Source organism: Dromiciops gliroides, chromosome 2, assembly GCF_019393635.1.
Source record: "Dromiciops gliroides isolate mDroGli1 chromosome 2, mDroGli1.pri, whole genome shotgun sequence".
In the NCBI taxonomy this organism is placed as follows: domain Eukaryota; kingdom Metazoa; phylum Chordata; class Mammalia; order Microbiotheria; family Microbiotheriidae; genus Dromiciops; species Dromiciops gliroides.
Window position 1 is genome coordinate 67,932,580 of NC_057862.1, and position 12,857 is coordinate 67,945,436.

Sequence of the window (12,857 nt, forward strand, 5' to 3'; positions counted from 1 at the left end):
CCAAAGACTCCAGCTTCTGGGATAGGAACTCAGTATTTGACAAAAACTGCTGGGAAAACTGGAAGATAGTATGGCAGAAATTAGGCATAGACCAACATCTTACACCTTATACTAAAATAAGGTCAAAATGGATACACGATTTAGACATAAGAGGTAATACCATAGGTAAATTAGGAGAGAAAGGAATAGTGTACCTATCAGATCTTTGGAAAAGGAAAACAGTTTATGACCAAACAAGAGATAGAGTATATTATAAAATGCAAAATGGATGATTTTGATTATATTAAATTAAAAAATTTTTGTACAAACAGAAGCAATGCATCCAAAATTAGAAGGGAGGCAGAAATCTGGGAAACAATTTTGAGGCCAGTACTTCTGATAAAGGCCTCATCTCTAAAATATATAGGGAATTAAATCAAATTTATAAGAATCTAAGTCATTCCCCAATTGAGAAATGGTCAAAGGATATGAACAGGCAGTTTTCTGATGAAGAAACCAAAGCTATCTATTTTCCCATATGAAAAAATGCTCTAAATCTCTAATGATTAGAGAGATGCAAATTAAAACAACTCTGAGGTACCACCTGACACCTATCAGATTGGCTAAAATGACAAAAAAGGAAGATAATAAATGTTGGAGAAGCTTTGGGAAAATTGGAACAGTAATGCATTGTTGGTGGAGCTGTGAGCTGATCCAACCATTCTGGAGAGCAATTTGGAATTATGCCCAAAGGGCGATAACGCTGTCCATACCCTTTGACCCAGCAATTCCACTTTTAGGTCTTTTTCCCAAAGAAATCATGGAAGGGGGAAAGGGACCCACATGTACAAAAATATTTATAGCTGCTCTTTACGTGGTGGCAAGGAATTGGAAGTTGATGGGGTGCCCATCAATTGGGGAATGGCTGGACAAGTTGTGGTATATGAACACAATGGAATACTATTGTACTGTAAGAAATGATGAGCAGGAGGAGTTCAGAGAAACCTGGAGGATCTTGCGTGGGCTGATGATGAGTGAGATGAGCAGAACTAGAAGAACATGGCACACAGTATCATCAACATTGAGTGTTGACCTACTATGATGGACTATATTCTTCTCACCAATGCAATGGTACAGAAAAGTTCCAGGGAACTCATGATAGAAGAGGATCTCCAAATCCAAGGAAAAAAAAAAAAAAGAACTGTGGAGTATAGATGCTGATTGAACCATACCATTTCTTTTGTTTTGGGTGCTGTTGTGTTTTTGTTTTTTTTTTTTGAGGTTTTGCATCACTGCTCTGATTTTTTCTCTTGTAACAGGATTAATGCAGAAATAGGATTAATGTTATTATGTGTATATATATATATATGTGTGTGTGTGTATATATATATATGTATATGTATATAGATATATAGATATAACCTATATCAGATTGCCTGCTGTCTAGGGGAGGGGGGAGGGAGGGGAGGGAGGGGAGGGAGGGAGAAAAATCTGAAATTGTAAAGCTTGTATAAACGAAAGTTGAGAACTATCTTTACATGTAACGGAAAAATAAAATACCTTATATGAAAAAAAAAAGATGCAAGCTTCCTAAATGCAGGGGCAGTTTGGTTTTTTTAATTCTTTTATCTTCAGCCAAATAGCATATAATAGGAAGTTGATAAATACTTATTCATTTTTTCATTCAATGAAAGTGATTAGAAGCCTATTAAAAGAAATGGAAACCAAGAGCCGAATAAGAGACTTTGAGGAAAAACTTGGTAGTGAAATAAACAGCTGGAGAAGAAGCTGAAAAACCTTACTCAAATAGTGGACATCCTGAAAAATAAAATGAACAAAATAAAACTCAAAACTCTTCTGGTACAAGAACAAATACCCCAGAAAAGTTAAAATATTAAAAAAATAAAACAATAAGTAAAATATTAACTGACAGAAACAACTTATAAAACAGAAGGTTGAGAAATAATTTTAAATCACTCTGTTCCTGAAAAAATGATAATAAAACAAAAAAGTTGTACAGGTCACTCTAAGAAATCATAGTGTGGAAAAATCATTTCAGAACAATTGAAACAGAGGGAAAACTGAAAATAGACAAGATTCACACATTACCAACTGAAAGAATCCTCACACATGACAAACTAAAAAATAAAACTGCCAATCTGGGGAAATTCCTTGTTAAAGAAAAGTTTCAAGTTTCCAAGAAGAGAAATATTACAATAATGGAGTCCCAAGTAGCAGAGAGGATTATAAAGCAAATACAAGAATTGAAAGAAAAGAATAGAAATGATAGAACAAAAGGAAAATGTACCAAAGAAAGAAGTGCCATACAAAGTGTAAATCAATTTTATAAGAGGAAAAATGAAGTTATTCTTTTATAGAATTCAAGTTTTCCAAGAATTCTTGTGAGGGTGAGAGTTGAGTAAAGTTGTTGATATGTCCATGTAAATTACAAAAGAAAACTAGACGTTAAATATTTATGTTGTCTTAAGTAAGAATAAATGATTACCACAGGTTCACATCCCAGAAAAGGGACAATAGTTTGTCCCTTTAGAAACTCACCATGTCTAATCATCACTGAGGGAATAAAGAATGAGAAATTCAGGGAGAAGTTGAGAAGGAAGAGAGTCAAGAAAGAAGGTTTAGAGAGAAGGGGAGGGGTAGAAAAAATATTGAACATGGATTAAAGCGAGAGCAAAACATTATGTTTAGTAATTTTGGTGTCATAAGAGAAGAACATACAACAATGGACGTGGGGTTGGAATGGAGAAATAATGAACTTCACTTTTCTCTTAGAAAAATTACGGGAGTTTGGGTAAGAAAATGAGCTAAAATAATGAGGTAAAATGGACAAGATAGATATTTAGGAGTTGAGATACAATTAGAGAGGAGATAGCTACATACAAAGTGCACTTTCATTAAAAAGGAGTCATTATGAAAGGGGGGAAGAGAGAAATGGTGAGCTAGAAGTGAGGTGAGAAAAGAAGGTAAACAAGACTAGATTTAGATTGTCCAAACTACTGATAATTAGCATTAACTACATTCCCTTACCCCTTTAACCTGACATTCTACTTCTCTTGGGGGAAGAGGTGTGAAGAATAAACATTGTAATAGGATATGATAGAGGGAAGACCAAACAATCAGAGTTGTGAATGGGAATTGATTGGATGCCTCTTCTCATAAAATGGGGAAGGGTGGAAGGGAATAGGAAGCAAAAAGCAGATCATTTCTTGTTTACAAGTAACATTCTTAAGGCATAAATGTCACACCAGTTAAAGAGAAAATTTGAAATAGAATCTAATAATAATAATAATAGGTAACATTTAGATAGTACTATGTGCCTGGAATTATACTAAATGCTTTACAAATATTATCTCATTTGATCTACACAACAACTTAGGCAGGTAGGAAGTCTATTCATTTTTCAGGTGAGGAAACATAGCTACCAAGTGTCTGGGCCTGGATTTGGATACAGCTCTTCTTGACTTAGGGCTCAGCTTTTGTACAGCTGATTCCAAAGAAGCTCGGGTGACATTCATAACACTGGGCAAAACAACAGTAAAAACTAGACATGATTAAGAGAAATGAGCAGGAAAATTAAACCACGCTATGAGGTGCAATAAACAATAAAGCAATGTTAATTATAAATAAATATTACTTGATGACATCTCATCTAAGTTCATAAAGGAAATACTAATCAAACTACAGGGAAAATAAAGAAAAACAATAATTGGTGAGGACTTTTGACATGCACAAATATAGCAGAAAAATAAATTATAAATAAAGAATTTGAAAAAATATTAGAAAATTAGATATGATAAATCTTTGGTGATTATCAAATGTCAAATCTAAGGTAAATACATATGTTTAGATTACAAAATTAATCATGTGCAAGTGCAGGAAGAAAAGAACTAATAAACAAATGTTATAAAGCAGAAATATTAAATCTAGTCTTTATGGAGGTCTGATATATGAAAATATACATACATACACATCTTCCTATGTGTAGAGGATCAATGTAAAACACAAATATGCAAGAAGACTTATACTCTAACAGGTAAGTTAACAAAAGATACAAAGAGGCAATTTTCAAAAAAAAAAAAAGGAAAATGAAATGCAAACTACCAATAGCCATTAGAAAGAATATTCAAAAGCACTAATAAAATAGAGAAATGCAAATTAAAATAACTGAAACTTTGCCTTATAGCAATCAGAATGGGAATGGTAATGAATGATTTAGAGTAAAATGAAGAGAACTAGGAAAACTAGCTATGTAACTTTATGCAAGTCTTTTAATCTCCCAGAATCTCCATTTGTTCATCTATAAAATGAGGCAGGTAGCCCAGACAATATCTGAAATCATTTCAGATCTAAAACTATAATTCAATTATCCTACTTTATAGTCCAATGCATTTACACAATAATGCAATATTGAAAGGCATCAGCACTGATGAGTCACAAATCATGACTCTAAAGGAATAATGTTATAGATCTCCCTCCTTTGAACAGAATGGTGGTTGTATGAGGAACACATTGTCAGATATGGTCATTGTGTCATTTTGTTTCACTTGAATGGACTTTCTTTTTCATAAAGAAAGGCTTGATTGGGGACTGGAGGACATTACTGGGAAATAACAGCAACAGCAATGGGGTTTTTCATTTGTTTTTAGTATTACTGAAATCTATATTTTATTTTTTAAAAGAGGAAGGAAGTGGATCAGGAGGGGAGCAGGAAGAAGAGGAGAAGTGACTAAGAATATATGTTTATTTCATCAGAAGTCTGAGCTGCTAGGTAGGGAAAAGAAAGAAAGTAGAACAAATTTATTTTTCCCCCTTCTATTACCATGAAATAAATTATAAGCTATCCCCTCAGATTAGTAATGCCTGTTTGTTCTTTAGCACCATTTCTCATTTATGTTAATTTATCAAAATTATTCCATAAAATCACTCCAGGGAAAAACCTATAAAACACTCAGTAGAAATCTATAGACATTTTATAGAGAATGAAGAGACAGCCATTGATTTTCCTCTACAATATCTCCCAATATGTTGACAGAAGTTGCTAGTACACTTTCTCCAGATATTTCTTGCATTATGTTTGATATCCTGTGCTACACTTTTCTGTGGTGGTACTATAAAGCTCCTTTCTCCCTGCCTATTATACTAAAGCTCATCAGAATAGTGGCAACCAGGAAGTACAAAAATAAGATAGATATTTGAATACAAAATACAGTGTTTAAGAAAGGTAATATATTAAAATATAAAACCTGCTCATATAAATTTGGAGAGTTGTTTAAGCCAACCAAGTCTAAATACCACATCTACATTAACATCTACAGTGATAGGTCTCACTATCAACACAAATGTATTTAAGACCACACTATAGATAAACTTTTTACAGGAAGTCAAATTTTACATCATCACCATCAACCTCTTGTTGAGCGGTTAGTTTTGAGGTATTAGCTGGATAATGAGAATAATATTTTTTCTTCTTTCCATTTGAAATCTAGATTGATAACCCTGATAAGGGTTACAAACCCTTGCAGAAAGCAATTGCTATGGTTGTTTTGTAGATAGGATGTCTTAAATAACCGAAATGAAAAAAAAAATTTGTAGTGAAGATGACATACTGACAGATTCCTTTTCTTTTGTGTCTAAGCATGGATGAACACACTAATACAAGGATTATTTCATTTTTACAGAGAAATCATGACATTATATTAATATTTCTGACTATAGTGTGCTTAGAAGAATGGAAAATCCCATGAAGTGGAATACTTACTAATGAAATCATTAAAGAAAAACAAAGTTGTTGGGGCTGCATGAAGGATGTACCATAACACAAATGTTTAAAATAAAAACCTAGCCAACTCATTATTTCTTGGATCTTGGTTTATATGTAATTTGGGTTACAGACTAATAGAATTGTGGAACTGGAAGGGACCATGGGAGGCATCTAGATCACCCCCTATTCAGGGCATCAATTCTAATGATAATATCCCAGTGAATGATCACCCAACTTCCATTTGAAGACCACAAGTGATTAACTCATAGGTAAGTCTACTAAATTTTTGGATGGCTTTAAGTGCTAGAAAGTTCATACATATGTCATATTAATTATCCCCCCCTGCCCCCCTGTAATGTCCATGTCTTGATCCAGGTTCTGTCCTCTGAAATCCAACTAAATAAGATTAATCTTGCTCCTACATTATAACCTTTCAGACAGTTAATTTAACCACAATCTTTCCCCACTTCAACTTGAAAAAGTATTTTCTTCTCAAGGTTAATAAATATTTTCTTCTCTAGGGGAAAATACAGAGAAATACAAAGAGAATACAAATAGAAATACAGAGCAGTATAATTCTTTAAACAATGCTCACAAATATGTTTAACATAAGGTATAACCTATATCAAATTGCTTACTGGCTTTGGAAGTGGGGAGAGATGGGAGGGTGGGAGAAAAATTTGGAACTCAAAAAATATCTTTACATGTAATTGAGAAAAATTAAAATAAATATTTTTTTAAAAATATGAGAAATAGACAATTCTCACTTGACATGGTATGTGGTCACTTCATCCCTCACCATCTGGATACATCCTAGATTGGCAAAAATGTTTCTATGATGACCAGAACTGGATAAAGTACTCTAGTAGTAGTATGCTTCAGTCTGTATAGAGACAACATCAGTTCTTTCTCTGGAGGTGTATGGCATGCTTTATCATGAGTCCTTTGGGATTGTCTTGGATCATTGTATTGCAGAGAATAGCTAAGTTATTCACAATTCTTCATTGTACAATATTTCTGGTGCTATTTACAATGTTCTATTGACTTGACTTTGTATCAGTTCATATAAGTCTTTTGAGGTTTTTCTGAAATGATCCTTATAGCAGAATAATATTCGATTATAATCATATACCACAACTTGGTCAGTCATTTCTCAATTGTTGGGCATCTCCTCAATTTCCAATTCTTTGCCACCACAAAAAGAGTGACTATAAATATATTTTTTACAAATAATTTCTTCTACGTATCTCTTTGGGATACAGACCTAGAAGTTGTATTGCTGGATCAAAAGGTATGCAAAGTTTTATACCCTTTGGGCATAATTCCAAATTGCTCTCTAGAATGGTTGGATCAGTTCACAACTCCACCAACAATGCATCAGTGTCCCAGTTTTCCCACATCCCCTCCAACATTTATCCTTTTCCTTTTTTATCACATTAGCTAATCTGATGGGTATGAGGTAGTACCTAAAAGTTGTTTTAATTTTCATTTCTCTAATCAATAGTAATTTAGAGCATTTGTCATATGAAAATAGATAGCTTTGATTTATTTGTCTGAAAACAGCCTTTTCGTATTCTTTGACTATCAATTGAGGAATAACATGTATTCTTAAAAATTTAACTCAATTCTCTAGAAACTGAGGAATTGGGCCTTTATCAGAAATATTTGCTATAAAAATGTTTCCCCAATTTTCTTACTTCCTTCTAATTTTGGTCACATTTGGTTTTGTTTGTGCAAAAACTTTTTAATTTTATCTAATCAACCAAACAAGAGATATAGAATATTATAAAATGCAAAATGGATTATTTTGATTGCTTTAAATTAAAAAGGCGTTGTACAAACAGAAGCAATGGAGCCAATATTAGAAGGGAAGCATAAAGCTGGAAAACTATTTTTAGAATCAGTGTTTCTAATAAAAGCTTCATTTCTAAAATATATAGGAAACTAAATTTATAAGAATGAAAGCCATTCCACAATTGAGAAATGGTCAAAGGATAATGAACAAGCAGTTTTCAGATGAAGAAATCAAAGCTATCTATGGCCATATGAAAAAATGATCTAAATCACTATTGTTTAGAGAAATGCAAATTAAAACAACTCTGAGGTACCACCTCACACCTATCAGATTGACTTATATGATAAAAAAGGGAAATAATAAATGTTGGAGAAGCTGTGGGAAAATTGGAAAACTAATGTATTTTTGGCGGAGTTGTGAACTGATCCAACCATTCTGGAGAGCAATTTGGAAGTATGCCCAAAGGGCTATGGGACCATGAATACCCAATAGCATTACTAAGTCTGTATCTCAAAGAGATCATAAAAAAAAGGGAAAAGACCCACATGTGCAAAAATATTCATAGCAGTTCTCTCTGTGGTGGCAAAGAATTGGAAATCAAGGGAATGCCCATCCATTGGGGAATGGCCAAACAAGTTGTGGTATATTAATGTAATGGAATACTATTGTGCTGTAAGAAATAAAGAGCAGACAGATTTCAGAAAAATCTGGAAAGACTTAAGTGGATTGATGCTCAGTGAAGTGAGCAGAACCAGGAGAACATTGTACACAGTAATAGAAACATTGTGTGATGATCGACTGATAGATTTAGCTCTTCTCATCAGTGCAGTGACCCAAGATAATTCCAATGAACTCATGAAGGAAAATGTTCTCCACATCCAGAAAAAAGGAACTGTGGATTGTGAATGCAGATTGAACCATACTGTTTCTACTTTTGTTTTTGTTGTTTGTTTGTTTTTTCAGGTTTTCCCCTTTTGTTATGATTCTTCTTTCATAACATGACTAACGCAGAAAAATATTTAATGTGCCTGTACATATATTACTTATATCAGGTTGATTTCTGTCGTGGGGAGGGAAATTAGGGAGAGAGAAAAATGTGGAACTAAAAATCTTATGAAAAAAATTTTGAAAATGATATTTACATGTAACTGGAAAATAATAAAATACTTTTATGATTTAAAATTTTATCTAATCAAAATTATCCATTTTACATTTTGTAATGCTCTCTATATTTTGGTTGATCCTAGATTTTTCTCTTATCCATAGATATGACAGTAAACTATTCCATTCTCTCCTAATTTGTTTATGGCATTACCCTTTACATGTAAATAGTGTATCCATTTTGACCTGATTTTAGTATATGGTGTGAGATGTTAATCTACACCTAATTTCTGCTATACTGTTTGCCAATTTTCCCAGCAATTTTTGTCAAATAATGAAGTTTTGTTCCAAAAGCTAGGATCTTTGTGTTTATCAAATACTGGATTACTACAATAATTTACTACTGAGTCTTGTATACATAATATATTTCATTGATCCACCAACATTTCTTAGCCAGTACCATATTGTTTTGATAATTAACACTTTATAATTTAACCCCCATTGCCCCACAAAAAAAAAAATCCCAAAAAACAAAACGAAACAAAAAATGCATTTATTATGGGGCAGCTAGGTAGTGCAGTGGATAGAGCACCAGCCCTGAAGTCAGGAGGACCTGAGTTCAAATCCAGCCTCAGACACTTAACACTTACTAGCTGTGTGACCCTGGGCAAGTCACTTAATTCCAATTGCCCTGCCAAAAAAAAAAAAACCATAACAAAACACAAAACAAAAAAACAAAATATGCATTTATTATGGATTGATGGCAATAGGAAAAATAAATATCTCCTTCAGCTCTTAAACCTTAATGTTTTAGTATTAATTGCTATTTATTTATTTTTCTATTTAATATAGTATCTTATTATTTTCTTGTTACATATAGAGATAGTTTTCAACATTTGTTTCTATAAGATTTCTGGTTTCAAATCTTTCTCCCTCCCTCCCCCTTCCTCAAGACAGTAAGCAATCTGATATATGTTATATATGTACAATCACATTAAACATATTTCTACATTAGTCATACTGTGAAAGAAGAATGAGAGCAAAAGGGGAAAACTTCATATAAGGAAAAGAAAAAAAGTAAAAATAATCTGGTGTAATCTGCATCTAGATACCACAGTTCTTTTTTTGCTGGATTTGGAGAGCATTTTCCATCATGAGTCTTTTGGAACTATCTTGGACCATTGTATTGCTGAGAAGAATCAAGTCTATCACAGTTGATCATCACACAATGTTGTTGATACTGTGTACAAGGTTCTCCTGGTTCTGCTTATCTCACTCAGCATCAAGTCATGTAAGTCCTCCCAGGTTTCTCTGAAATCCACCTACTCATTGTTTCTTCACATTTATTTTCTTTTAAACTTTGTGTTCTAAATTTTCATCTTCACTCCCTCTTTAACCCTCCCTATGGAATCAAGCAATTCAATATAAGTCATACATGTGCAATTATGCCAAGCATCTTCACATTACACAAGTTGTGAAAGAAAATAGACAAAGTAACTTTAGAAAGAGGAACTAAAAATTAAAATTGCACTTCAATCTGTATTCAAATACCATAAGTTCTTGCTCTGTTGATGGTTTGCATTTTTCATATATGCTTCTGATAGCATCCTGCTCATCTATTTCTTTCACAGTTACTATTGCTAACTGTATTATCCTTCATCCTATTCCCTCCCCTTGATATTTCCTCTATTTTCTATCTTCTTTCACCCTATCCCTCCTCAAAAGTGTTTTGCTTTTTACTGCCCTTACTTAACCCCAATTGCCTCGCCAAAAAAAAAATATTTGGTAGAAGCCGTCTGGCCCTCAGGATTTTTTTTAGGGAGTTCATTGATGCCTTGTTCAGTTTCATTTTCTAAGATTAGTTATTTAAGTATTCTATTTCTTCTTTTGTTAATCTGAGCAATTTATATTTTTATAAATATTCATCCATTTAATTTAGATTGTGAAATTTATTGGCATGTAATTGGGCAAATTGCTCCTAATAATTGTTTTAATCTTTTCAATGGTGGTAAATTCACCCATTTTCATCTTAATTTGGTTTTCTTCTTTCCTTTTTTTGTTTTTTGTTTTTTTTTTTTGCAGGGCAATGAGGGTAAAGTGACTTCCCTAGGGTCACACAGCTAGTAAGTGTCAAGTGTCTGAGGCTGGATTTGAACTCAGGTCCTCCTGAATCCAGGGCCAGTGCTCTATCCACTGCGCCACCTAGCTGCCCCCCTATCTTCTTTCCTTTTTTCATCAAATTAAGCAATGGTTTATCTATTTTATTGGGTTTTTAAAAAATGAAACCATACTGATATTTTATGTTGAGCTTTCAGTCCTATGAAACTCCAAATAATTTTCCTATAATGTGAACCACTTTTTAACCACATCTCCTTTTCTTGTATTTTTACAACTATTTTTTTAAGTCCAAATGCAATAATTTACATTTATCTTATGAAATTACATTGTTAGCTTCAAAGCACCATTCTAGCTGGTAGGTGATTAAAAAAAAAACTATGAAGGAATGAATGAATAAATCAAATCAAAATTTCAGGGTTGTTTGTTTTTCCCCACAGTTGGCCTAACAGGGATAATTTGTCAACACAGTCATAACTTCTCTTCTAAAGGCAACCAATCTTGAATGATCTTTTTGTATTACAGATACTTAATTTGTTCTCCACAGTGAAAATCCTGCTACTTTAAATGTTTAGCAAGAAGAATGGTAAGATGGTTTTGTATCAACAAAAAAGACCATGAAAAAGGAAAAGTTTCCTCAGCTCCTCATCCTCTGACAAGTACAGCAGTCCCTATATCCCTAGAAACTGGAAATTGGTAATAAACCTGAATGAAAGGGGAAAAAATACAGAGAAACACTAAACTGTATAATATTTGTTATCCTATTCTCTTCCCCATCCTCCAGTATAAACTAGAATCAGGCAAAGGGCAAAATCATAAAACAGAAAGGTAAAAAAACATAAAAGTTTTGCTTTGAAAGTTTACAGAGGTGATATATTGGAGGAGGAGGGGGCAGAGAGAACGAGTTTATCGGTCCAAAATTCAATGAGAAAAAATAAATGAAGGATACAAATTCTATGAAAGAAAAGTCATGAAGTAGTAGTAATAGTAATAGTAGTTTAAGTAGAAGTAATGATATTAGTAGGAAGTAGAAGTAGTGGTAGTGGTGGTAATAGTAGTAGTAAGAATAGTGGTATTAAGTAGAAGTAGTAGTAGTAATAATAGTAGTAATAAGTCGTCATCATCATCATAGTATCCTCCTAGTTCCTCAGGCTCTAAACCTAGGAGTCAGCCTGGACTCCTCATTCCCACCCCCTAAATCCAATCTGTTGCCAAGACATGTCAATTTCATTTTTGCAACATCTCTTGAATATACTCCCTTCTCTCCTCTGACACTGAAACCATGCTTGTGCAGGTCCTTATCACCTCACACCTAGATGATTGCAATAGCCTTCTGGTGGGTCTTCCTGACACAAGTCTCTCCCCACTCCAAATCATTCTCCCACCACCAAAGTGAGTTTCCTAAAGCACAGGTCTAACATGTCTCCTCTCACCTCCAAAAAATCTCGAGTGGGGGTCGCATCCGCTTCCACGATTTCCTCGGAGACTCATGGGGCATTCTCTTCTCCCACCCTCGGGACTTTACCCCAGTGTGCACAACAGAGCTGGGCCGTGCTGCCAAGCTGGCCCCGGAATTCGCCAAGCGGAATGTTAAGATGATTGCCCTTTCCATTGACTCTGTCCAAGACCATCTTGCCTGGAGTAAGGATATTAATGCATACAATGGAGATGAGCCCACAGAGAAGCTGCCTTTCCCCATCATTGATGATCACAACCGAGACCTCGCCGTCAAGTTGGGCATATTAGACCCAGATGAACGAGATGGGCAGGGCATGCCTTTGACAGCTCGTGTGGTATTTATTTTCGGCCCAGATAAGAAGTTGAAGCTTTCTATCCTCTACCCAGCAACAACTGGCAGGAACTTTGATGAGATCCTCAGAGTGGTTGATTCCCTTCAGTTGACAGCATACAAGAAGGTTGCTACTCCTGTCGACTGGAAATGTGGAGATAGTGTCATGGTTATTCCAACTCTCTCTGAAGAGGAGGCCAAAAAACTCTTTACTAAAGGCGTCTTCACCAAAGAGCTCCCTTCAGGCAAGAAATACCTACGGTACACCCCTCAGCCATAGGCTACTCCAGCAAGAC

The 12,857-nt window shown here is 34.2% G+C and overlaps 1 protein-coding gene across 1 annotated transcript; it reads left to right on the forward strand.

The window, feature by feature from the left end:
- The first annotated feature begins 4,007 nt into the window (after positions 1–4,007).
- Positions 4,008–12,856, forward strand: LOC122738291 (peroxiredoxin-6-like). The gene is made up of 2 exons (XM_043980343.1): positions 4,008–4,033; positions 12,223–12,856. The coding sequence occupies exons 1-2, from the start codon at positions 4,008–4,010 to the stop codon at positions 12,839–12,841; spliced, it is 645 nt and encodes a 214-aa protein (XP_043836278.1). The 3' UTR covers positions 12,842–12,856.
- Position 12,857: the final 1 nt, after the last annotated feature.

What these genes read in the sequence shown, in the direction of transcription:
- LOC122738291 (XM_043980343.1), top strand. Translation starts at nt 4,008, where the DNA reads ATGCAAGAAGACTTATACTCTAACAG. An exon ending in GAAGACTTATACTCTAACAG is followed by an intron (nt 4,034 to 12,222) that starts GTAAGTTAACAA and finishes AAAAATCTCGAG; the next exon opens with TGGGGGTCGCATCCGCTTCC.